The 26790-nt window shown below is 35.6% G+C and overlaps 1 protein-coding gene across 2 annotated transcripts in view; it reads right to left on the reverse strand.

The window, feature by feature from the left end:
• KCNIP4 (potassium voltage-gated channel interacting protein 4) overlaps positions 1-26790 on the reverse strand; it is a 1016244-nt gene that overhangs the window by 733176 nt on the left and 256278 nt on the right. Inside the window, exon 1 of one of the 2 annotated variants that reach the window (XM_031942854.1) lies at positions 16101-17725. The exons of the other annotated variant lie outside the window; for it this stretch is intronic. Coding sequence (XP_031798714.1) covers positions 16101-16188 — 88 coding nt within the window. The 5' untranslated portion in view covers positions 16189-17725. Of the gene's footprint in view, positions 1-16100; positions 17726-26790 lie in introns of those variants that run through there. 2 annotated transcript variants of the gene reach the window in all.

Consider the following 26790-nt stretch of genomic DNA (forward strand, 5'->3'; position numbering starts at 1 on the left):
CAGTAGATGAATCATTGAATCTGGGGGGGAAAAGACATGTTCAGATCCTGCCTCAGTCACTTACACAGCTTTGTGACCCAATGTCTTGTAATATCTTTCTGCCTCATTTGTAAAATGGAAATAATAATAGCATTCCCATTATTTTTACAAGAATAAGATATTAGTAAAGTGTATCACATGGTATCTGGTATATAGTGGGTGCTTAATAAAACCTATATTCCTTCTCTCCCTCTGTTCCTTCTTCCTTACTTCCTTTCTCTCTCCCTTACTTTCTTTTTTCTTCTTTTTTACTTTCTTTTCTCCTTGCCTTCCTCTGTTTGTTCTTTCTCTTTTCTTCCTCCTTTCCTCTCTCCCTTTCTTTCTTCTTTTCTCCCTTCCTCCCTTCTTCCTTCCCTCCCTTTCTTTCTTCATAGCTCTCTTTTTCCTCCTTCCATTTCTTTTTTCCTACCTTCCTCTCTCATTTCCTTTCTTTCTCTTTTTCTTCCTCTTTCCCTCCTTCCCTTCATCCTTTCTATTTCCTTTCTTTCTTCCTTCCTTCTCTACCCTTCTTCCTTCCTTCCTTCATTTCTTCTTTCTTTCTTTCTTTCCTTTCTTCCTTCCCTTCTTCTTTCTTTCCTTCCCCTTCCTTGCTCTCCTCTTCCTACAATTAGCTGTTACTTCAGCTTCAGTCTTCTCAGGAAATAAGGAATAAAAATTCAAGCAGTGACTTAGGTTTTGACTGCAGACTAAGAAGAGCTTCTCAGAAAATGTAAAATGAGATGATAGTTATTGGCTGCTCTGTACTCCAGTATTTGCATTCAACATTGGTTTCAATCTTTTGTATCACCAAATAAATTATTTCATACTTCTGGCATTCCTGTTTTTCTCAAACTTTGCACTGGAGGGGCTGGAGGAATGCATTTCTTCCTCCTGCTTAAATTCTGGAGTCGGGGGAATTCTATATATTTTAATTACCAGTTAAGTTTTTATCCTCTAGAAAGCCAAGGTAGAGCTTGATCCTTCCAACCAGGGTAAGAAGTCCAGCCTTTGGATGCTGATTTCCTGAAAACATCCTGAAATCTCAAGTTCTTCTGAAGCTTTGGTGACCATCTCATCTTAAAGATACCAGCCTTTTTCCTTATATTCAGAGGCTCACAGTGAACTGTATTAGAGGACCAGCCTGCTTATGCTTCCTCACCATGCAAGGTTTTCCTGATACAAAAAGTCTCATTCAAATATGAGCTAAATAAAATGCAGAAATACGTCTCAGTCAACGGCTGAGCAGAAGCATTCACATCTATTTTTTGGTGAAATGATTTAGGAATGAGATTTTTTTGAATGTTGGTCGTTGTCATTCCTGGCAAGACGATGGGACAATAATGATTCTCAGGTCTGAATTAATGATCATGTTTAATCAAAAGAGAAGCCAAAGTGGTATGGAGGCAGCTATAACTAGGTGGAGTAAAGAGAAACCCCTGAGAAAAACCATTAGGGAACCTGCATGAAGAATGGCAAATGGAACCAAATGGGGAAAACAAAATGGTTGTGTATCAGCCTTGAGTAAAGAAATGTTTAGCCAGATCATATACAAACTTGACTCCTGACTATATTTTTCTGTCCCATGATTTTTCCAAAAGGAACAAATAAGTTCCTACCTTGCCTTTGAAGGACTGGGAAGATTGGAGTAGCTGAAGGCTTTACTATTCATTCTGGAGTTTAATTGGTAATCACTTCTTGCTTTGTTATTTATCTCTCTGTGTCACTGTTTATAGCCATTTCCCTCTTCAACAACTAAATAATAGTTTTTAATTAACTTAAGAAGCTCCTAATTCTCTATCTCTCTTGGAGCAACTGAACTAGATAGGTAAATTATAATTAAAGGTATACCTATGACTATGATTTGAACACAAGACCAATAGCACATAGATGATGGGAACTGGAGTCTACAATTAAATCTATGGATAAATCCCTCCATTATCGCAATGGTTCTTGAACACTTTTTTCCCTCACAACAAAATATTATCTATTCAATTAGGAATTAAAGTTTCATGAATTAAATAAAAGGCTCTTGCATGTGACTGATACCTGCAAACTCCACCAGGCAAATCTAAAGGGAATTCAGTTCCAAGAAACCTTCTTCGAGAATGACTTCAGTATAAATAATGACCTTTTCCTTCTTGTCTTTGTTAAATCTTAAAATTTTAAAGCTAAAATTTTTATAGTCTTTTTTTTACTCCATTATTCCCTAAAATTAGTGGTTATTAACTTGGGATTCAGAGACCCACATTAGAGTTCAGGGGTTTGTGAATTTGGGTGGAAAAATGTATAACTTTCTTTTCACTAACTTCCAATTAAAATTTAGCATTTCTCTCAAGTATGAGTGTAGGCAACAATCATTCTGAGAAATAAATGACATGAAATGAGCTCCATGGTTCTTTTCAAGTCTGTAGCTTCTCTAACTCATACAAAATATCCATTTGAAAGTTGTCACTAATCTCTAAATTAGATGAGTATTTCTATTAGATCAAAGTAGATAATGCAGTCTAAATCATTCTGTTAACACAGCAATGTAAGAGGTGTCAGTGAAGCATGTCAATAAAGAACTTTATCACCCAATCTGCTTACTGTCCATAAGAACTATAAGCAAAATTTGTAAGCATAAATTAAAATCAGGAACTATTTTCAAATAATTAAGTTACCTCTAACTGTCTTTGATCAAATTGTTAAAAATAAACTATTAAAAATACATATGTCCTTTTTCAAGGGCAGCTAGGTGCTGCCATAGTGCAGAGAATACTGAACCTGGAATCAAGAAGACTCCTCTTTCTGAGTTCAAATCTAGCCTCAGACACTTGCTTGAGTGTGTGACTCTGGGCAAGTCACTTCACCCTAATTTGATTCCATTTCCTCATCTGTAAAATGAGGTGGGAAAGGAAGTAGCAAACTACTCTAAGAGAACACTAAAGGGAGTCAAGAAGAGTCAGAATTATTGGGAAATGACTTAAATAGCAACACTTTCTAAAATCAAGAATGATTATATATAGGTCATGGGTTTTTACCTTTTTGTATATCATTAAATCCTTTGGTGATCTGGAGAAGCCTATGAATCCCTTCACAGAAAAACATTTTGAAATAAAATAAAATAAAATACATAGGATTACAAAGATACCCAATCATACCAAAATGGACTTGTTGAATAAACCAAAAAAAAAAAAAAATGAGTTCATGGAACACAAGTTACTAAGTCAAATCTAAGTAATCAAGAAATAAACAATTTCTGTTTGTATCATTTCAGCAGGTATTTCACAATTCTTTATTTAGTTCAGCTTTGGAATATAATTTTTCAACAAGATTTTGTAATTGGGAATTTACATTTAAGAAAAATGTGTGTGTGTGTGTGTCTATATTGGATTTATTTTTTAAAAATATCCCAACTATTGTTACATATGCAATTCGCTAAACTAAAATTTCCCCAAATTTTAAGATCTCAGTCCCCGTACACATTGGTTTCCTGGAAGCTTTCCTATATACTGCATTTAATATGAAATAAAATACACCCAAGGTTTCCATGCATAAAAATAAAGAGATTAATCAATTTAGTAACAATATACTTATGTATTAAAATTTCCTATATTCTTTGACAAGTTTCACATAACCCAAGGTGAAGAACCCGAGCCTTTAAAAAGAAAGTTACAGGTTTTCTATTTAATATCTGTTGTAAATTTGCAATAAACTTGGGAGATGATGCTGATTATAATTCATTTATATAATTTCAGCATTACTCAAATATAATTTTCATTTACACAGAGAGAGTAGAGAAGTTAAGGTAGAAAAAAGAAATAAATTGGATTATTGAGTATAAATTGTAAGTTATTACCACCTTGTTTTTCTTAATATCCTCATATGTTATAGAGACATTGGTATTGGTGGCTATAATTAGTCAATGAATATTTGTATCATTCATGGCAACTTTAATGAAGTCCTTGGATCTATTCTTCAACAGAATCTCTCTCAGTGGTGATTTCTATTATACAGAAGACTAAATTAAACCCATTTTCCTGCCCAACTTTTCAAAGTCTCTATTCCAAGAAAGAATTGTATTAAAATGCACTAGCAAAGGAAGATATTCTTCAAAACTATTTTGGAACTAGATTTAAGGAGACTGATTTTTAAAGTACTTGGAGAAAAAATATTCTCAAGAAAAATGTGTAAACATTTTGATGATGGATATTTTTTATCTAAGAAAACTTAAAGAAATAGATATTTTACCAAAATAAAAAAGACAAATAAATGCCCTTAAATGATTACCCACTAAGTTGTAAGCTCCTTTAAGACAAGGGCTGACTTAACCATTTTGTCTCTCTAGTACTCAGCCAAGTGATTGGCACATGTTTGGCATTTAATAAATGTCGATTGATTGATTGATTCTAGATTTACTTCTCATTTCTTTCTACCAAATCATTTACTGGAAGGAGTAAATTCCCATTGGTATCAAGATTATAAAATTTCAAGAGTATGATTTAATTGGACAAAGACACTATTAGAATACTAGTATTTTATCACTTGAGATATTTTTAAAATTCTGTTTTAAAACTGCTATCTAACCACAGAAGGTTCTTTAATGACAGAAAACTGGAAAGCTGTTCAATGTTAAAAATAATGCAGACTGATTTTAAAATAGAAATGTCAACAGCATTCAAAAAGATAGAAAATAGCAGGTACCACAAATAATCTCTTCACTATGATAGAGGTTTGCTTGTTTTGCCTTCTTATGAAGGCCACTGAAGATTCTTTTCTGTGTATTGTGCTTGTTCTTTGAAATACAAGTTTATAGATTTTGAATTAGAATCATGACTTCATTTTTATTGTGAAAAAAGTGGTGGTTGATCATTTTAAATTTTCTAGCTGCAGTGTAAACTTTCAAAAATAATAAAATAGAGCAAATAATTTTGCCTTCCACAAAATTTTTCATAACTTTATTGACTTTATTTTCCTTCTTTTCTTGCCTCATGACTCACATGGGAATGTTTTACATGACTTATGACATATAAATAATATCATATCTCTTGCCTTCTTAATAGAAGGAGGTGGAGTTGATCAGAAGGACAGAATTTAGAACTAAAAATATGAATGTTAAAAATAAATAATATTTTTATTTTAAAAGAAAAGAGTTTTATCGGGACCCATATTCAACATCTATTCAAAGCTATTTCAATCTTGGTTTGTCACCATATCTATGCCCAATGAAAAAAATAAACCCAGAACTTCTTGGTTTTGACTTTTTGATATAAATTATTTTATCCTATTTTCTTTGGTTAATTTTTTGGGGGGGAGCATCTGTGTAATCTAGAATTGTCAGATTACTACATTCTTCTTTGCCTGGGGGGGAGGGGAGAAATGAAAAGTGAAAAGTTCTAAATCCTGATCCAGAAAAAGCACACACAGTTTGGAGATTCATCAATTCTACTGCATTGTCTTGACTTGGGCCATGGGTTTAAATGTGTGTGATTAAAGAAGCTCCTATTACTTTGTCTTCTCTTTCTTTCATTATTACCGTTCTTCTTCATCAAGGCTGTTCTGTAACTAACTGTTCTACATCCACTGAACAAATAAGGTTTTGTATTTGTTTGTTTGTTTGTTTTTGCTTTTTTCCACCCCAATGATCATTTTAAAGCACTAATCTATATAGAGAACATTGTTAGTTTTGGGGGATAGGTAGACAGAAAAAAATACTTTTTTTTGCCTTGAAATTTTTAAAGCTAAAAAGGGTGGGAAGTGTCTATGTGTGAAGTGTTATCTTTTTACAAAAATGCTTCTGGAGTACACTTATTTACATATGGGTTTTTTGTATTTTGTTTCTTGTATTTAGTACTTTGTTTTCGTTTTTAAAGAATAAGATTGTATTTTATCGTATTGTATTGTAAAACGGAAGAGTAAAACTCATTGCCAATTCACCGCCAACACAATTCCAAGAATGCTGCCAGAACCAGGTTAAAAGGGAAACATGTAACAACAACCAAAAATATATATATACCATACCTTAGATAATGTTAATTTGTGATTTTCTAAATAAATATGTGGCCTACAGAAAAAAAAAAAGTTTCTATTTGAGTTTTATATTATTGTAACAGATAACTGTTAATGATCACAATTTGGTCCATATGGAGGTAAATAGATGCATTGGAAAAACTGTCTCTTTTAACTATGACCATTCTTTTTCTTTCAAATATTCCCACTATAAAGCTGTTCTATGAGTAATGTATACTGAATAGAGCACAGTGCTTCCCTCCTAGGCTACTTAGGGCTAGCTGAGGAGACCAGTCAGATTCCAGGACTGTTTTCCACTGTTTTTTCTTATTTGCTATCCACTAACAGATGGATCATCATACCTGTAATTCCCCAATCATGTTTCTGTTCTCCACAGTCACTCTCCTCCCTTTGGTTTCCATTTTATTTATTCTGGTCCTTTCTGACTGCTCTATGGAGATTGGCTGGCTATTTATTAATCTAACCAAACAAACCCCACCCACCCCAGCCCTCTTTCCTTCTGAGCAATCCCAGTGTGTGAAGCATCCTCTTTGCATCTCTGGCTCATCTCTGCTATTTTTGTCCCTATTCATTCTGTGTTTATTGAGGTTCCAGATGCTTGAAGTTGCTGGAAGTCTGGATGTAAGATAAATAATGTATTGCTGTACATTTTAAAAAGTAGGTACTATGAATGGAAAACCTAGGATATCAATCATTTCCTTTTCATCATCCTAATATATCATTATTGACACTAAATGGGCCACCAGAGGATGAATTCTTTGGGCCACAACAGTTCCTGAAAGAAGCTCCTAAAAGGGAGGACAATTTGTAGTCTTCAGTACTGGGGAAGTATCTATGTCAACAAGATCAAGTCTTTGAAGGCAAAAAAAAAATAGTTAACAAATCCACAGGAAAGTCCCATCAATTAAAATATGCTATAAATTTCTACACAAATAGAAATCATCATCATAAGCATGCTTTAATCTCATTTTCCCAGCCACATCTAGTCTTACATTACTTTGTTGGGAGTTATCTCATTTTCTGTTTCCCATTCTTGAACCTATTGTATGATGTTAAGAAAATCACAATTCCTCTAAGCTTATTATTTCCATCTCTACAATGGGAAGCTTTCCATTTGGTAAAGTCACTAGGGTTAGGAAATGGGAAATGAAGTTTCTCACTATTTCACATTCCTCTTTTTAATGAGTTATTACAATATGTACGTTTCTATTATAATGATAATATAGATTGACTCTTTGGCTCAGGGACTTATAACATGGTTAGGAAGTTGAAGAGCTGTAAAGGGTTATGGAGCCAGTTCTATAAAAAGCTTTTAGTATTTTAAAGATCGGTTTTATGCTGTGTCTACTAAACCATCCCAAGGGAAACCACATCGCCAACTGCTGGGCATGTAACCAAAAAAAAAAATCCAAATTTCCCAACAATATTCTATGCAGTCTCTAAGTATAAATAAAATCTTTGGGTTCTAGAGGTTATCTGTCCTACATATATTCAAAGAAGACCTGTACATAATATGAAATGCTTGTAAAAATATTATATGATACTTTACCTTAAAAATTAAATTTTTGCATGGTTAGTAGTTCTCACCTGACTAGACAATGCCTTCACAGCATAAAAGAACAAGTTATAGAAGTTTTAGGTCTGGCAGTTCTTTAGAGCCTGCTTAATACCCCAATTTTTTTTTTTGATTTAGGAAATGAAAATATATGGAAGTGAAATAATTTGTTCTAGGTAACAGAAATCAGTGCATTTTAACTGATAATTTACATTTGAATATGACCAATATATAAGTAATTTAATTAATCATGTCATCGACCAGACTTTTCCTAAATAGGTTGAGTTGGGAATGGAGTTAAGAGGTGACTAAGAAAGACTAGAATTGACTGAGAATCAATGCCTGAAGGATACCCATGTAACAAGTCACCAGATACTGTTACAAAACTGGAAAAATAGCTGAGCACACTGACTTGTTATGAACTAGAACTTGAAACAAGGTGATAACTCAATGGAATTGATGGAAGCAATGGTTGTGTGCTTGGGTTTGCACCTTTAAGAGTTTACACCTTAGAGAGTCACACATTAGAGCTCACACCTTTAAGAGAGTTTACATATTAGAGCTTTACACATTGGAGTTCACAAGTACAGGAGATACACAAAGTTAACATTGTAACTTTGTGAATTCACACCTCCCATAATCCCAGTCTCAGAGGAGGAGTCAACCTTTGAGTTTACACCTCTAAAAGAGCATAAAAAGAGCTTCAGTCAGTCAATCAGTCAGTCAGTCAGTTTGTAAGATTGCCAGGAGTCAGAATTGAGCTAGAGGCAGAAGCTGGCAGAGGCAAAATACTAGCAACGAGAGCTCTCGGAACTAAAGAAAGCTAACTGGGCCATTTTGGAAGAGACAATAAAAGACTGTACTTTAATCCCTGGCTGCATTTGAGGTGATTATTACATGGAACTGAAACTAAGGCTGCTTCCAGAAACCTCTTCAAGAAACCTGCTCCCAGAGAACCATCATATTATAGAAAAGAAGAAGAACACCATAGACTTCCATTATTTTCCCCATTATCCCATTATACCAAAGGTCTCTAAAGTTATGAGAATCTAAATTCAATGGATCTTTATTAAATGGAAAAAAAATGTATTAGAAAGAATGCTGGGTTTTTGTGTCAGTGGGCCTGGGATCAAATCTTAGTTGTTTCACTTAAAAGTTGCAATAATCTAGTTAAATGTTTTAACTTCTCTGATCCTATTTTCCTAAAATATAACAATTAGGCCATTAGATTAGATGATCCATCTTTAAACATATCAGTTATTATTAAACTACTAAAATATTAAACCATTAAAATACTAATAAACATAATAAACTATAACCAAATGAAAATTGTTCCTCACTTTAATTTCCACCCTCTTAAAAAAAAACCAAGTATATATATATATATATATATATATATATATATATATATATGGAATTAACCAAACCTATCTATCCATAACCCATTATGGGCCTAATACAGAATTACAGAATTAAATATTGTGGAAGTTTAAGAATAAGAAGCATGTTATCACTGTTTTCATAATCTACTCTTAAGAAAAAGGTTTAGGAAATTAAATGAAAAAACTAGAAAATAATTTAGGGCTATGCTGATGTAATTGATTTAGAAGTAGTTTTCTGGGCATTCAATTAAAGAAAAAGTTAGTATGGACTGGATTATTGAGGGAAATCTCAACTAATGCAACAAGTACAAATTCACCTGGATCCTAAAAGATGAAATCTCTATGATACCAGCATAAATGGACAATCTTTCTTCAGCTGTGGAACTTGGGGGGGTGGGGTGCGGATATCAGAAAATTTTTTCTGAGGTTGTTAGAAACTATCTGGTGGTAATGTCATTATCCCAGATCCTTAGCAAGGATCTTCCTCCATTCCATAAGAATATCAATATTTTCTATTTCTTTCTTGGCTTTTTTGCTACTTTTCCCTCTCAGTTCTCCAACATTTACCTCTTCAAGGGGCATATTTCTAGCAAAGAGGGATCCTAACCAAGAGTCTGTGAACTTTTATATGTACACATATAGTATATACACATCATATTTTATGGGTATATTTAGACATATGCATATACGTGCCTCTGTATATATATAGATATATTCTGCTTTGAACTTCTTTGTGATTTCTTTTTCTTTGATTTTTATACTTTTAACGACAGAATAGGCTTTGCTTCCTGCCAACGAGATTCATGACCTAGAAAAAAAGTATGTCAGTTCTAGGGAATTATTACCTCTCCTATCTCCCTTTTACTCTCTACTCTTCTTAAGTTTAACAGATCTATTCAGCAAATATTTCTGGTCTGCCTATTATGCTGGGAATGTGGAATTCCTGCCCTGGGGAGCTTACAGTTTACCGGAGAAAGAGAAGAAAATCAGAACTGCACAGATCTGTGTATCATTGCAGAACTGAGTTGAGAAAAAAAGGAGAGAGCCGGGGAAGGGAAAAGCATCCTAGAAAGAGAAGAAAAATTACCTTCTACTAGATTCTTCAAAAATATTTTATGAGGGTGGCTCCATTAATGAATTCTGAATGGAGAAGAAGAAACTCTTTTTGCTTCTGGAGACAGAACATATCCCTAGCATCGGAGAGAAAAGATGGGAGAAAGTAGACAGAGAACTGGTCATATTAAAACATAGTAAAGGAAAGCTAATCACATTTGTGAAAAACATGAAAATCAGAGTATATTAACCTTTCTGTGAAAGGGAATGGTGGAATAAGTGGGGAGGGGGAGAGGTCAGATAATGTGTGATGGAGAAAATTTGCATTCATTCCTATTCCCAAGTGACCTCAAAAGAATGCTGCATAGTTCCTGCCAAATTGTGGGTGCTCACTAGGCTCAGGATAATTAGTGACCAATGACCCTGAAGCATGGGAAGATGGCTGCTATCTTCAATAATCTGTGATACTTTGAACTAATCATGTCAATTCTTGGCACCTCAGTTTCCATCTCTAAATAAGAAGACAAAGTCACAGGAACTGCATTTGGAGTCTAAGATCTGAGTTCAGATAGCAGACAGGAGAAGAGTTTGCTGTTTTTTCATTCTTTTATTTTCAGCAAATATCCTCTGGCTCTTGAAATCATCCCATGCTCAGTAACAGACTTGAGGATTTGGCTAAAGGAGAAGACATGGATGATCTTTGTGATTGTGATCCTTGTACCCCAAACTCACTGATGCCATGAGATGACAATCCCATTGCCTCCCTGTCTTCTTCCTTATGCCCTGGTCTTGCCTCATGTGACACGGCAGTCATGCTTTTTACCTCTTACTGCTTCTTCACACCTCTAAACACAATGGTCAGCAGAAGGCAGTTCTAGTACTTGGGGATCATTGCTCAAATGTCCCTGAGAAAAGAAAGAAGGAATTTAGAAGAAATAGCATGGGTGAAATAGAGGGAATCTCAAATTTAATTAAAGACAGAAGGCAAGAAAATCCCAACTTTGGGAAGATAAATGAAGGAAGTTTGCCCATTAATGTATCAAGAAAAGCAAAAAATGTTCATGGCATCCAAGGCAGTGCGCAACACTGATACCTCTGACATTACTGAAACAAGCAGAAAAGATTAGCACACATTTGGGTCTGATTGTACAAAAGAAATCAGAATGACAGTGAGTTATGTGTAGTGCTCAACATTAAACCCAATTATTATGCAACATAATAATTATATGTATCATTAAATGAATAAGATTCACTTCCACTGCAAGTTTTATTTTACAACAAATTTTGTTGTAAAAGAGATTTATTCAAATCTGTTAAATTCTCACTATATGTTGCTCAGGGAGCATGACTGTTCAAAATAAAACAACAACAACAATAAAAAAAATCTAAATGGAGAACAATGGCTATGGTTTATTGGAATACGCACTGAATTAGAGTCAGGGTGCCTGGGTTAAAATTCCATGGCAGCTATTTATTAGCTGTTTGATCCTAGAAGTCATTTACCTTCTTTCTACTTGAACCAAGTCCAAGAGTATCATTTTCAACTCCAAGTGTTTCCTTCAAGAGAGCATGTCTTGAGACAATGACATCAGAAGGGAAAGATGGTTATTCCAGCACCTAGCATCAGGGCTCCTTAAGAAATATTTATAGACTCTTGTAATTCCCAGGAGACTGCTTTGTATTTTTGCATGTTTTTTTTTTTTAAACCAAACCAAACCAAATCTAGGGTGCATTTTGTTTAGTCAATTAAAGAAGTTGCCAGTCTAATCCAAAGCTGAAGGTTTTAGCTTCAGAAATTTTGGTCAATTTTAATCAAGACTTTTACTTTGGATCCCATCCCACTGTCCCACAGGCACCTCCCATTGATTGAAAGCAGAGCCAGATGCAGGTCTGAATGAATGGTAACAGGGCCATCCATCTTCACTGTTGGCAAAACATCTCACAGCATATACCTTAACTGTGATGATAGAGAGATCTTCATTTCCGAAGACTGGGATATTTTATTATGACCTGTGTGACTATGGAATGAATCATATTTTCCTTGTAAAACAGAACCCTTCCTCATATTGTAGCTGGTAACTTGTTTATTTATGGAAAGATAGAAAGATTTATTGTAAATAAATACATTTCTGTTAAAATGGTAATGAAAAGATCTTTTCTGAACATGTAATTAATTGATTTAGCCAACCTCTATATAACTCGAGGTCTAATTATATGATCACCGTTAATAATTTGAAAAAGAAAACTTGATTGTTGGTCTCCATAGCCATTGGTAAGTATCAGTATGGTCATCTGACTCATCTCTCTCACTTAGAGTAATGTATGGGTTATTCTCTTAATTGTTGCATGTCAATCAGCCCAAGATCTGAAGTCTTTTGGTAGTCAAGCAAATCCTGGACATGACACATAATAGTGGGAGATTTCCTATATATGCCCAGGTTCCTCAGTTTTTTTGTAAAATCTGAAAACTGGAAAATGAATGATGATATATAGAAGACTAAATTTTAGCTATGGCTTCCTAAACAGAAATAAAGCAAAAGTAAGAAGTGCCAAACTGGGTCCTGAGTTCTAAATTAGAGGGGCAGCCAAGTGACTTACCAGCTCTGGATCTTAGACAAACCCTCCCACTTCCACTGGTTTTCATATACACCAATGTAGCATGAAGAAGTTACACTACATGCCCTCTAAAGTCCTTGCTAACTCTAATATTCTCAGCTAGACTTGGCAGGGGGATGTAATTGTGCCGACAGTGCTGTGATCACACTGGGATGCCAAAAAAAAAAAAAGAAATTTGGATTCTGGAATACAAGCTTTTCACAGTTTTCTGAAGACCACCCCTGTTTTTATCTAGGGATATTTTCCAATAAGTCTAACATGAATTTCCCTTTCCCTAGAACAAAACTCAAAAATATATATTGTTTTCTTCCTTGTGGAAGGTCTCTCTTGACTCTTTTTTCTTTTTTTCTTTGTCCAGAACTTTGCACAATAGTTGACTTATAGTAAGAGCTTAACAAGTGCTTTTTCATTTATTCAAATGGAAAAATGGACTATCTTTCAGATTTTTTTAATGAGCCCTTCAATTATGTCAAAGGGCATTTTACATTAAATTAAATGTGCATTAGGTAGGGTGAAAATTCTAGTGCAATCATGTTGGTCTGGTAATCTTCACTTTGATTGGCATGAAAGGTCAAAATATTAACACAAAACAATGTATGGAAAAACAGAAGGATGGTGGTTCATATATGTCTGCCTTTAAGGCTTAAAACAGTCTGCCTTTCAAAGCAGAAAGAAAGTTGAATGGATGTGTACTAGCATGGAACTTAATATTCTCAAGTTAATGAGAACTGAGAATCAGACCCAGAACCCAGACATCTGTGGATCTGTAATGCTTTCACTGTGGTTTTCTGTGAATGATTGTAGCTAAGAGAGCATCTCTAAGCTTGCATAGTCTCTCATTACAGAAAGGGGAAATAGACTAAGCTTTTAAGTCCATCTCTTGGAGAATGGATTTGCCGTGACAAAAATGTAGATCAAGCTCCCGTGAAAATGGTTAGATCCAGTCTGGTTTAGATTTCTAAACTGTTTCAGTTACGTTTGGGTGGTGTGTTTTCACCCAAATAAAAGATTATTTAGAGGAATCATTTGTTAGATCACGTATCTCAGAAGGTTAAGAGTTTGCTACTATTTAGCATAAACAACTCCTGGAAATCAATTCATTACTGAAAGCTCATGATAACTATTAATAAGATAGATAAAAAAAAAATCAAGTCCCCAAATATTTTACCTAAAAAGAACTAACATCAAGAGAATGTATATGAATGAGTATGTGATTTTCAAAGTCTTGAAAACCAATCAGAATATTTCAGAGGCCCCTTGATATCAAAAGGAAGGCAGTTATCAGTAATGAAGCACACCTCAGAAGAACTTGTCCCACATGGGACATCCAACAACACACTTGTCAAGCTAACCATAACTGAAAGACCATGGACAGAAGCGAGATCCTGGGCAATGTCAGACAGACTCCCCCCCCACAAAAAAAAGCTCCTCTAAGTCATGTTAATTTTTCTTTATTTACAATAATTACATAAACATATGCTGATGGTTCATAGTACAATTAGTAACCACTTTACCATGCACCAGTGAAGCAAATTTTTTAAACTAATTCTTCTTTGCCTCCCACTTCTTCATTAATTACTAGCCAAGGGACTCGAGAGTGCCCTAATGAATTTTACATTAGATACTGCAACATGAACAGTGCTTATTATTGCAGCAGATAGTAAAATGTATAAACTGGCCCTTCCAAATGGCATCGTGAGCAGTTGTAAAGATTCAAGCTGGATTTCAGAGCATTTACGAGCAAACTGTTCTCTCAACGATTTTTTTTAAAGAACATAGTAAGTTGCCATGGCACACCACAGATTGTAAATAACCCTTGCAACTTTTTATATTCTTTCATCACTTCTGCCTCTCCAAGTTCAAGGGCAAGAGCTTTTCTCCCATGATTGTGAAAAAAAGCAGAGACCTTCAAAGTAATTTTAGAAATGTATATTGATCGTTAAATCTGTTAAAAAAAAAAAAAAAAAGCACATGGAGCCCAGTTTTCTATGCATTCAACATAACAGACACAGTCATGAAATTTGTAGAGTACCACCAGAGCATTTTATAAGATGCCAGAGGGTTTGGAGGGCGATCCTTCAAAATGTGACAGAATCCCTTCTGAGCTGAGAGTTATGTAGAAACATAGTGCACACACACACACACACACACACACAGAAATACAACACACACTGTCAGAGTTTCTTTTCCTTTTAATACAAAAGGAAATATAATCCTAAATTACATTGTATAATAGGAAAACACAGGATATGGTTACCAATAAAGCATGTGTTTTTTTCATAGAATATTACTTCATTCCCATAGCAACTCAAAACAACATGCAGCTAATATTTCAAAATAAGGATGAACACCAATGTTGCTCTAGAGTCAATTAAACATCCTAAGGAAATGACAAATTTGTGACAAAGTTATGCTGACGAGCTCCTAATCGAAATACTCACATTTAATTAGAGATGGTTAAGATTACTGGAAGTTGACTAAAGTCAGATATTAAATCTAAAAGAGCACTATGAAGCAGGAGAGGATACTCAAGACCCATTAAAAAGAAACTCGCAACTCCATTTTCATTGCCAATCACCACCATTGGTGAAATTGTTTTCCATCACCTGCTCATCCATAAAACAAAAATAATTCATCCCCATTAGCTATCATCCAGACTTTATTCACTGACCACAAAACTACTGAGATGAATCTTTTCAATATAACAATGTAATATATTGGCCTCCATAACTAACTTCAGCAGTTTCACATATTCATAAACCAAGCAGTAGGAAAAGTAATTTTGTCCCGAGTGTAAATGACACTGGCTAAGGGTCTCGTGGGCAGCACAATCACCGGACCATTTCAGAGATATTTCTTTTTATCAATGCTCACATTTCAGATCAGTTCTATTTTAATCCCTCTACATTTTTCATCTTCAAACAGTAATTTCCCCATTTACCCCTTCCCAAATCAAACCCGTCCCAACTTCTTCACTGCTGATTCCTTTGCCCAGACTCATTTTGCTAATTACTCCAGGAACTCTTTTCCCCCTCTAACAGCCAGCTAACAAGACCCAGTCCAAGAGCTGGTCTATGTATGCACTGTAATCAATCTGCCGGTTCAGAGCACTCCCCAATACCTGCAGACAGGTCAGCCCTGTGCCAGGTAAACAACAGCATCCCTAGCAGGAGGCGATCACCCTCTGCGGAACTCTTTAGTAAAGACTGCAGACCCTCTGCTCCCTTAGAGAGATGCTCATTTAGAGCAACATAAGGAAGCCACACACAGAAAAGCAACTTCTCCAGCCCCAAACACACACTCAAGGCTCTGCACTACCCGGATTTCCAGAAGCCCAGATGTTTTAAGAGGGGTTTTCCTGAAAAGCCCCCCTTAAAAGCCCCCAGAGCCCATCAGCGAGCCTCTCTGGTCACTTCCAAGTTCATCACCAGCCTCAGTCTTCTTCTAGAAAGAAAAACAGTCATTACCTGGATGAAGAGAACCTGTTAATAGCCTGAGAAGGTACTGGGCAAATTTCAATATTTCACGTTTACACCGTTTTCTACAGCCACTCATCTTAAGCAAAAAGGTATTCCTCTGAGGAGAGCCAGAAGTCTTTGCCAAAAAGGGAAGGAGAAAAAAGAGAGACAGAGAGACAGTCTCTGAGGGGAAACTTGTATCTCAGTTTCTATCCCAAGCTGCTTACAACTCCTTTGGATTAAGCTGTGCTGGCTGAAAAGGAGCTGCCTTAAAGAGCCGCAGAAGGCGGCCGGAGAGGAAAGGCTGGGCGCGGGAAGAGCCGGGAGATGGCTCGGGGGGCACTATGGTCTTCCGAGGCGCTGGCAGCCTGCTGGCCGCTGCCCACTTGTAGGAAGGAGCTCGGCTAGCAGAGCGGGCTCCCCAGCCACAGCATCCTCTCCACCGGCTCCCAGACCATTGAGAGGGAGGCGGGGCCTGCAAGCCAACTCTCCTCATCAATGAATCAGCATGGAAGCAGGTGGGGAGACAGCTGACAGGTCACCGGGTGTCAGACCGACCTCACCGGGCGGGGAGCGGGCACCGGGAGCGGGAGAGAGCCGGGGGCTGCCCAGAAAGGAGCCGCAGCTCAAGGTCACTCAGCTTGGGGACCTCGGACAGCGCTCCGGCCCCGCGCCGGCAGCCCCCACGGGGAAGGGGCTCGTCCCGGGGCCGGGGCTGGGAGGGGGCGGAGAATAACATGGCCAAAGGGGCCCCCGCCTGGCTGGTGCAAGAGGAATGGAGACAGCTGGCTGACACCGGGCGGCGGAGACCGGCTATTATGGGAACAAAGTGAGATTCCCTCAGATGGGATTACTCCTCATAGCCCAGCATGGCCAGGGACCTGCCCAGATTGAGGAAAAGCAGCCTGGGAGGGAATCGGAAGTCTTCCCGCCAGCATCAGGGTCTGGCCGCGGCCGCCCCTGTCATGTCGTGATCTCCATCTGGCCACTGGCCCCAGACGGCCCTGGAGGGGAAGGTGAGGCAGGTGACCTTGCCCGGCCCTCCCTCCTCAAAGCCGTCTCACCTGCCTGTCACGCCATCAGCCACCAACAGATTGTCTCTGAGACTAAATCAAGAAAGCAAGCCAGCCCTGATTAAGTCCCTATTTAAGTACCTTATTAAGCACCATTTTCTTAAGTAACTAAGCTTTAGTCAGTACCTACTATGAGGCACTACTTTCTTAACTAGCTTAATTTATTAAGTACCTACTGTAAAGCACAACTTTCTTAAATAACTAACCTTTATTCACTAGCTACTATGAAGCACTACTTTCTTAAGTAACTAGCTTTTATTAAATATCTATGAAGCACTACTTGCTTAACTAGTCTTTATTCAGTAATTACTGTAAAGCACTACTTTCTTAAATAACTAAATTTTATTCACTACCTACTATGAAGCACTACTTTCTTAAGTAACTAGCTTTTATTAAATATCTATGAGGCCCTATTTTCTTAACTAGTCCTATTCAGTACCTACTGTAAAGCACTACTTTCTTAAGTAACTAGCTTTTATTCAGTACTTATTATGAGGCATTACTTTCTTAAGCAACTAGCCTTTATTAAATACATGCTATAAAGGACTACTTTCTTAAGAAACTAGATCTTTATTAAGTACTTATTGTAAGGAATTACTTTCTTAACTAGCCTTTATTAAGTACCTACTATAAAGCACTATTTTTTAAAAGCAACAAGCCTTTATTGAGTACCTGCTAGAAAGCACTACTATATTAAGTAACTAGCTTTTATTCAGTACCTACTATGAGGCATTACTTTCTTAAGTAACTAGCCTTTATTAACTAGCCTTATAGTAGGTATATAAGGCACTACTTTCTTACCTAGCCTTTAAGTACCTACTATAAGGTACTACTTTCTTAAGTAACCAGCCTTTATTAAATAAAGGCTGGTTACTTAAGAAAGTTTAATGTTTAATGTTTAATGATGGGTGTCTGTCCTGCTCCAGAGAAATGCCTTAATGCTGTCTCAGTTCCTGCAAATTCACAAAGGTTGGTAAATACCACCTGCCCACTTGAAAGCTCAGCTTAGGTTAATATGGATGGCACCTGTAAAGTTCTTTGAGATCTTCATGTAACACTATTTCAACATGAAAACCTGATATGGATGGTCAAGTCTGAAAGCCAGAGTTGCATTTATATTCCTCTCAGATGGTACAGTTTGCTTTCTGAGATTTCTCCATGCCTTTGGCAGTTCTGGCAGTTTCTTGATGCATCCCACTTTTACTTTCAGGACTGGTGATGTATGCATTTAAAAAAAAACACTTGCCTGTATCTGTTCAGATATGGGTTATGTGATTCTCTACTTTTAACTAAATCAAAACATTTCCTGCAGCAAATTTTCTTTTAAAAAAGTTTGATTGCCTTTTTCCCTGCCAAGTAAATAGTAGAGAGATCATTGCTTGGGCATCATAAAGATGTGCCAATACTCAAGGTTAACCTTCTGTAACATCTGCACAATTCCTTTACCTTCCTACAACATTGGTATTGACCTTAGAATGAGAAATTATGTTTATGATGCAGAACCATGGGGATAAAAGTCACATATCAATCACCTTGAAGGGCCAGAGGAGGATTCCTAGGAAACCTAAACCTCTCAGGGATGAACCGATGATCTGCATATTGGCAGATGCACACACCTAAAGCAGAGGAAATACATTTGCTATTTAGTGGATATAACATTCAGATTCAAAATGTAATTTTTTCTTTGCAAGAAAAGCAAGCTATATAGGCTAGTGGATAGAACATTATCAAGTCATTTATCCTTTTACTGCTCTTGGCAAATCTAAGACTGCAGAACATTTGCTAATCTGCACCATTGAAGAGAATTTTCATGGTGACATACATAAAAGTTAATGAAAGCACAGACAAACACATACATATGCAGAGAGAGAGAGAAAGAGAGAGAGAGAGAGAGAGAGAGAGAGAGTCATATCAGAATGAGATATCTCAGTAAGATGACCAAAAAGCTCCAACAGATATGATCATGGAAAATTAATTCTAGTTTTTCAATTAGAGAAATCTGAAAGTATGTAATAAGTGACCACTCTGTGACAGTCCCAATACTAGGCTTTTGATTATTAAGACAAAAATGAGATAAGCTCTGCCTTCAAAGAACTTACATTTGACATCTTGACATAGACATAAAATCAGAGATAATGATAACAGAAGGAGCAGCATGTATGCTTATTACAATCCTTAAGGAACTATTCTAAGTTATTCTTTCACTGGACCTAAACTGTTTTGGAATAAATAAGACCTAGAAAGCTATATTTACTCAAATTCAAAAATTCCACATAAAATTTTATATAAGTAAATTATAAAATACAAAATAATTGCCTGTGCTTACAATATCCACTCTTCCCTTCTCCCTTCAATTGTTGAATAAGATCCCTGCTTTAAAACATTACTAAAATGTCCCCTGATTCTTGAAGTCTTGTCTGAGACAGTAAAGGCCTTTCTTCCTCAGACAACAAGGTAGTTTCAGATCCAGGATTGAAATTCAATATACTTTTTATTTAATCAAGACTGCCTCTTTTAAAAATAATAGAATATAAATGAAAAGCACACTAAAAGCCAGTTGATCTTTTTTGTGGCTAAGAATTGGAAATCAAAAGGATGCCCAACAATTGGAGAATGACTACAAAAACTGTGCTATATGATTTTGATGGAATATTATTGTATTATAAGAAGTATAGTTTAAGAAAAACCTGGGGAGACATGTATGATTTGATACAGAGTGAAGTTAACAATCAGGAGAATGTTGTATCCTATAACAGCAATACTGTTCAAGGAAGAAATGTGAATGAATTAGCTATTCTCAGCAATACAATGATCCAAGACCATCCCAAAGAGGCTATGTTCTCATTCTCTCTCAATCTCTCTCTCTCTCTTTCTCTCTCTCTCTCTCTCTCTCTCTCTCTCTCTCTCTCTCTCTCTCTCTCTTTCCCTTTCGTTTGAATCTTGTCATGGAGAATGACTAATATGAATATGTTTTACATGATTATGCATTTTTAAACTCTATCTGATTACTCATCACATCTTAGTGAGAGGGAAGGAGAAAAAGAAATAGGGATAGAATTTGAAACTCAAAACTTCTGTTCCAAATTTTTCTCCCTCCCTTTCCCCCATTCCCCTTCCCTAGACAGCAAGTAATCCAATACACACACACACACACACACACACACACACACACACACACATATATATATATATATATATATATATATATATATATATAAAACATAGGCAATTCTTCTATACATATTTTTACATTTATCATGCTGCATGAGAAAATTCAGATCAAAAAGGGAAAAAATTAATAAAGAAAAAAGTAAGCAAAACAGCAAAAAAGATGAAAATCCTATGTTATGATCCAAACTCAGTCTTCTCTACTGATAGCTCTATAACAAGTTTATTAGAATTGGCCTGAATCACTTCATTGTTGAAAAGAGCCACGTCCATCAGAGTTGATCATCCCATAATCTTGTTGTTGCCATGTACAATGTTCTCTTAGTTTTACTCACTTCACTCAGCATCAATTCATGTAAGTCTCTCCTTCCAATCAATTCTTATAGAACAATGATATTCCATATCATTCATATACCCATAATTTATTCAGCCATTCTCCAACTGATGGGCATCCACTCAGTTTCCAGTTTCTAGCCACTACAAAGAGGGCTGCCACAAACATTTCTGCACACATAGATCCGTTTCCCCTTTTTAATGATCTCTGTGTGATACAGATCTAGTAGAAATAATGCTGGATCAAAGGTTATCCACAAAGGCACAGTTTGATAATCCTTTGAACATAGTTCCAGATTGCTCTCCAGAATCGTTGGATCAGTTTACAACTCTGCCAACAATTTATTAGTGTCTAAGTTTTCCCACAACCCTTCCAACATTTATTATTATCTTGTCCTGTCGTCTTAGCCAGTCTGAGAGATAAAAAGTGGTACTTCAGAACAACTAAAAGCATTTTTTAAAAAGTTAGAAATTGTCTTAATATGTAATCTATACATTGAAAGTGGAAAAAAGAAATAAAAAACAAGAAATGTTAAAAACAAAAAAGGCAGTTGAATTCAAATTAATATTAATGAGCAGTTGACACCATAGGGGAAAAATATAAAATATTTCTATTTCTTTTATCCATAGAAGGCAAGAAATAATGGGGATAAAACATAGCAAATACTGTCCATGTAATCACTCTTTCTGTTGATTTTGTTTAACTTGTTTTCTTCATGACAAGTTTAAAAATAGGTATTATAGCAGGAAAATATCTGATCAAAAAAAAAAGGAGCAATAAAAAAATAGGATAAACTTAAAACTTAATGAAAGCTTTGTCTAGATCAAGCTCATGTCCATTCTAGAGTTCTATCACCATATACTAATAAACAAGCTTGATTGCTTCCATACATCATGTTCTCACACAAAGTGTAAATGTCACGAAACTCTGGGATCTTATTTTGATCTAAAGCTTGGATCTCTTCAGGTATCAGCATAATGCCTTCTCTAGTCAGTACTGAATGAGATTTAAGTGATTTTAAGTTCTGAAAGATGAAAAACAGGGGAAAGGAGAGAGAAAGACACAGAGAGAGAGAGAGAGAGAGAGAGAGAGAGAGAGAGAGAGAGAGAAAGAGAGAGAGAGAGAGAGAAGAGAAAGAGACAGAGAATAGTGGATTAAGTGCTGAACTTCCAGGAATACCTGAATTCAAATCCAGTCAAATCCAAAACCAATAGACTTATTGGTTCAATGACTCTGGGTAAGTCATTTTACTTATGTGTGCACCAGTTTCATTACTTGTAAACTGGGATAGTAAGAGCACTTGCTTCCCATGTTTGTGAAGAAAAAGTGAGATAATGTTCATTTAATACTTAGCAAATCTTAAAACCTATCTAAAATCTCTTCCCAGACCCATATTTTGCTTAGAACAAAGCACATCTGTATAATGGCAGCAACATAAACTGTCTTTGAGAAGAATAAAATAACCCAGGCATTTAGAAAAGAAGAAAGACTAATAAAATGACATCCCTATGTCTTTCTGATCATCTCTTCTAAAATGTATGTACAGCTATTTCTGTTGTTCCAATGTCAACATGAGAATGAAGAGTCATCGTTCTTCTCTCTCATTTTTGCCTCCAGGGCCTAAATACCTTCTTTTTCATGAGATGAAGGCAGGCGTTGGCCTTTTACCAGTAAGATCAATAAATCCTTAAATTTCCGCAGTGAGATGACCTGGTTTATAAATGATCGGTGGTGACTGTTGAATACTATTTTAATATTTCTATAACCTCCTAACCTCACTTTGGAGCTTTGTCCACACTTCTTACTCTCCCCTCCTTGCCTATCCCTTTAAACCTCACTGATATGTGCTTGAGGACAATAATTATATTTAACTTTATCAGAAACACATAATACATAAATAAGGAAGTAAATTCCCAGATCTTATATGAATCCTTTACATACAATGGAAATGTTCTTTGAATTATCGTCTTTTCACTACATCTCCCACCCATCTAGACTGATATAACCTAAGAGTTGGTTTTCTTCAATGAAAAACCCACATTTATCTTAAAAAATTTTTTTTTGAATTTTGAGGAAAAAGTCCAGTTATTTCTAATAGAAAGAGGGAGCAAAGGAGAATATTAAGGCAGATCTGAAGAAGTAAGGGTTTCCTTTCAAGGAAATATTAATCAATATCTGCATCATATGATCAGGAAACAGATGTTTATATGAACATCTATTAAATACCTATTGTGTACAGAGTATTCATTATACTCGGGTAAAGTACAAAGCTTAGATGAACTCTAATTCTTGCTTTGGGGGAGCTTAGAGATTGGTGGAGGTATAAGACATTGACCAAGAGACCTTGGATATTCAGTTATACCTGATCAGTGCATGAGAAATGGACAGGGGAAAAAAAGTGAGAAAGAGAGAGTTTCATCTTCAGGCAGGTCAAAATTAGCAGGTAGAGTAAAAATAGCCTCTAATCTAGACTAACTAGAGGGACACACGTTCCTCACTAAAAGCCCTGCTTTGCTAATTATATTAACTTGGACAAGTCATTTTACTTGCTTATCTATAAAAATGAAATGATTACTTTAGTTTATCTATTAAAATAAACTTTGAATCTGAATGGATTCGAAGGCTGCCTCTCCAGTTCTCAAGGACTCATGATGCTACATTTGTAATTAAAATGGATTGGTTTAATATGTCACTGAATCACAGGAGATTCCAAGCCTGCACCAGAAATAGAGGCCCTTTTCTGAGAGATCCTAACAAAGGTGTCTCTGATCTTTCTTGTTAAGTATATTTCCCAGGGATTTGAAAGTGTTGGCTAATATAAAGATGCATTTACCTTAATTGCCTATCAGAGCAAATGTTCTCTCTTCCTGGCTGCCTCAAAGAAAGCTCAGTCAGAATAATACAGATCTTAATGTATTTGGGTCACCTCCATGGCTCCCTGGAATACCTACAAATGTAAAGAGACTTGATGCCTGGAAAAAAATAAATACTCTTCATTTATCAAAAGAGGAAGGTTGCCATTCCTTCACTGGAATAAAAAAAATCAAGTTTCTCAGTAAGTCTGTCCAAATTAACTTATCTTTGTCTACAAGGCTATCCTATCTCCCATAAGTCTTAAATTTGGCCTGTTCTATCCTGTGCATCTTATGGTGAAAAGACATTGTTATACTTTTCAAATTGTCACAAGTTGCAAAATTAAACATGTGCAGAATAAAAATAGCTCACCATGGGGCTGAGAAGAAAAACAGAACAGAGCCTTGCGGCAAAGTCACAGGTTTTGAAAATGGGTCTTGATAAAATATCAGAATAACCAGTGTCCAGTGAAGGGGGAAGTCACAGTGGTTGCTAAGTCCATTATCTTTCCAGGATCATCATCTTTTCCTATTTCAATGAACAAAAAGCTTTTTAAAGTGTTAGTAAGATTTGTTTCAATTTCAGCCTGCCCCTAATGATAACAGCTTTTATACAAAAAAATAAGCAAACAAAAACTGAAAATTATAATCTTTTGGTACCAAAGGTCAAACTAAAACCCTTTGATTGCCTTGGTCTGAATAACCTGAGAACCAAATTAAGAAGTCGTTTGAAATACCGATTTTGTATAATAAAGAACAAAACAAAACAACCTTCCATTCTTCATAGAATGAATTCAATGATGTTTTAGTAAAATATATTGATAGAATATTAAATAAATAGTAGCTACATGATAAATCTAACAGAAATTAAAATCATGTCTAGCAGAATGAGATACATACACATCATCCTTAATGTCTTTTTATAGAAGTTGTAATAAACATGTTTTTGGTGACCCTACAGAGAATAAACTTGCATCCTATTATTTTTATTCAACTAGCCCCAACAAAAGTGATTCTGCTCACTTTTGTGACAGTCTATAGGATATTAAATAGATAAGGATCACAGCATGTTTCATAGAACATTAACTATATGAAAATAATCAGACAGCAACTTAACAACTTTCCTGAGGCTCATTCAATCTGCACCCTGTCAAAATGAGAATGAAATAATAGTAACAATAGCGACAATAACAACAAAAATCCACACAGTATTAAGAAAACACAAGGCTAATTATCCCAAGGCACTTGGAGAAAGCAATATTTTTTTTCTTCAAAAAGGAAAAAAAATACTAGTACATATTCTTAGAAAACAGGATAAGCTGGAAGAAAACCTATGGAAATGTATTTGGAATAAGGAGACATGCATTCACTGACCAAAAATAAAGGCTGATAACAGGTATAAAACAAACATGGGATATGTGGAACGTAACCAAGTGCTTTTACCTCCAAATGAAGCTTATAGATTGTCTGACACTCAAGAACAAAAACAAAGTCTTTCTGTGGGTGATAGCCACATGAACTCAGTCAATACTATGTTGTTAAAGAAGTCTCGAGAAAATGGCTAAATCATGCTGACTTAATTGTGGAAATGGAGGATTTCATAATGGTAATTTAGGAAAAAGCCATTTACATCAGAAATTAGAGAAGGCATATACTTCAGGATCCTTGGTTTAGCAATCAGAGCAGATTAAACAGATGGAATAGACAACATATTTCATCAGGCTGTAAGAACTTAATACCTACCAAATGCCTAATAAGACGCAATCAAAGAACTGGAAACAAAGAGGATGATTTTCAAGTGGGGAATGATGGAGAAAATTATGGTATATGAATAAAACAGTATAATATTGAGCTTTAAAATAAAAAGGTCTTTCAATGCAAGACTTGGAGATGACCCTAAAAATAAACTAGAACTTTTTCTTTTTATAGGTGAGGGAAATGACCTGTCTAAATTTATAATTAGCTCTATTGAAAGGGACAGTTTCAAGAAAAACCTTAGAAGACTTGTGTGAACTGAAATAGAGTGAAGTAAGAACCAAGAGAATAACATTGTAAATGTTGCTCACATTTTGAAATAATTTTAAAAGACTTAAGTTTTCTTACCAATGCATGGACCAACGACAATTCTAGAGGAACAACGGTAAAGTATGCAATCCACCTCCTAACAGAGGGGTACATGAGAAAAGATACTTAATGAAACCTCTGTTCTTGAACAGGGTCAGCCAGAGTGGACATTTTTCTTTGATCAATCACCTTTGTTACAAGGGTTTTTTCTACATTTTTAAGTTAGGAAAGTGGTATGGAAGTGGAAAAGAAAATAAATATTTATTCATTGACAACATGAAGGAAAAAAATGTTCAGGACCTTGTAGCTAAGAGTATATAATCGTTGCTTGCTATATATCATGAATTGATAGATGACAAATCCCCATCCTACAAAAACAGATCCCAAAATATCTTTAAGTTGATATCCATATCAACTTTACAGGAGTTGAGCTTTTGTCAGTAACCAAATGCCGCTTATAATTGCTCAGATCTAACATTGATTCTAAATAAATTAGTAGGACTGCCATGCCAAATATGAAAAATTTCTAATCTACATGGAAAATAAACCTTTCAAAATATAATGACCTAAAAAAGATGATCATGATTGTATGGGAATAGGACATATCAATAATTTTGTCCCGCTTCTTCTGGAGTGGTATTAAGAATAATTTCATCAAATCTATAGAATATGGATTTTCATATATTCTTTATCTACCAAAAGCAATTATAGTAACCTACTATATAATAATCTGTAGAACATTATATTTACAAGACTATTACTAGGAGAGCTATTAATCACATCAGAAAAAAAATGAGAATGAGTGAAGAAATGGAAAATAAAGAATAAGAAGGAGCAAAAAAGGAAAAGAAGGAGGAAGAAGGGTAGTGAGGTGGCTCAGAGGATAGAGCATGAGTCTTGAAGTCAGGAGGATCGGAGTTCAAATCTGGCCTCAGTTACTTAACATTTCCTAGCTATTTGACCCTGGGCAAGTCATTTAACCCCGACTGCCTCAGGAAAAACAAAAAAGGAGGAAGAAGAAGAAAAAAAGGAGAAGGAAGAAGGAGGATGAGGAAGAAAAAGAGGAGAATATAGACATATATAGATATAATATATAAAATATATTTAAATAAGCAGTCATTAATATCTATAACCAAGTATGTGGAATGCTGAATGAGGTGAGATTTTGGATTTTAAAGAAAGGGACAAAGTAGTATTTTAACAGGAAG

This window comes from Sarcophilus harrisii, chromosome 6, assembly GCF_902635505.1.
Source record: "Sarcophilus harrisii chromosome 6, mSarHar1.11, whole genome shotgun sequence".
NCBI classification, from domain to species: Eukaryota; Metazoa; Chordata; class Mammalia; order Dasyuromorphia; family Dasyuridae; genus Sarcophilus; species Sarcophilus harrisii.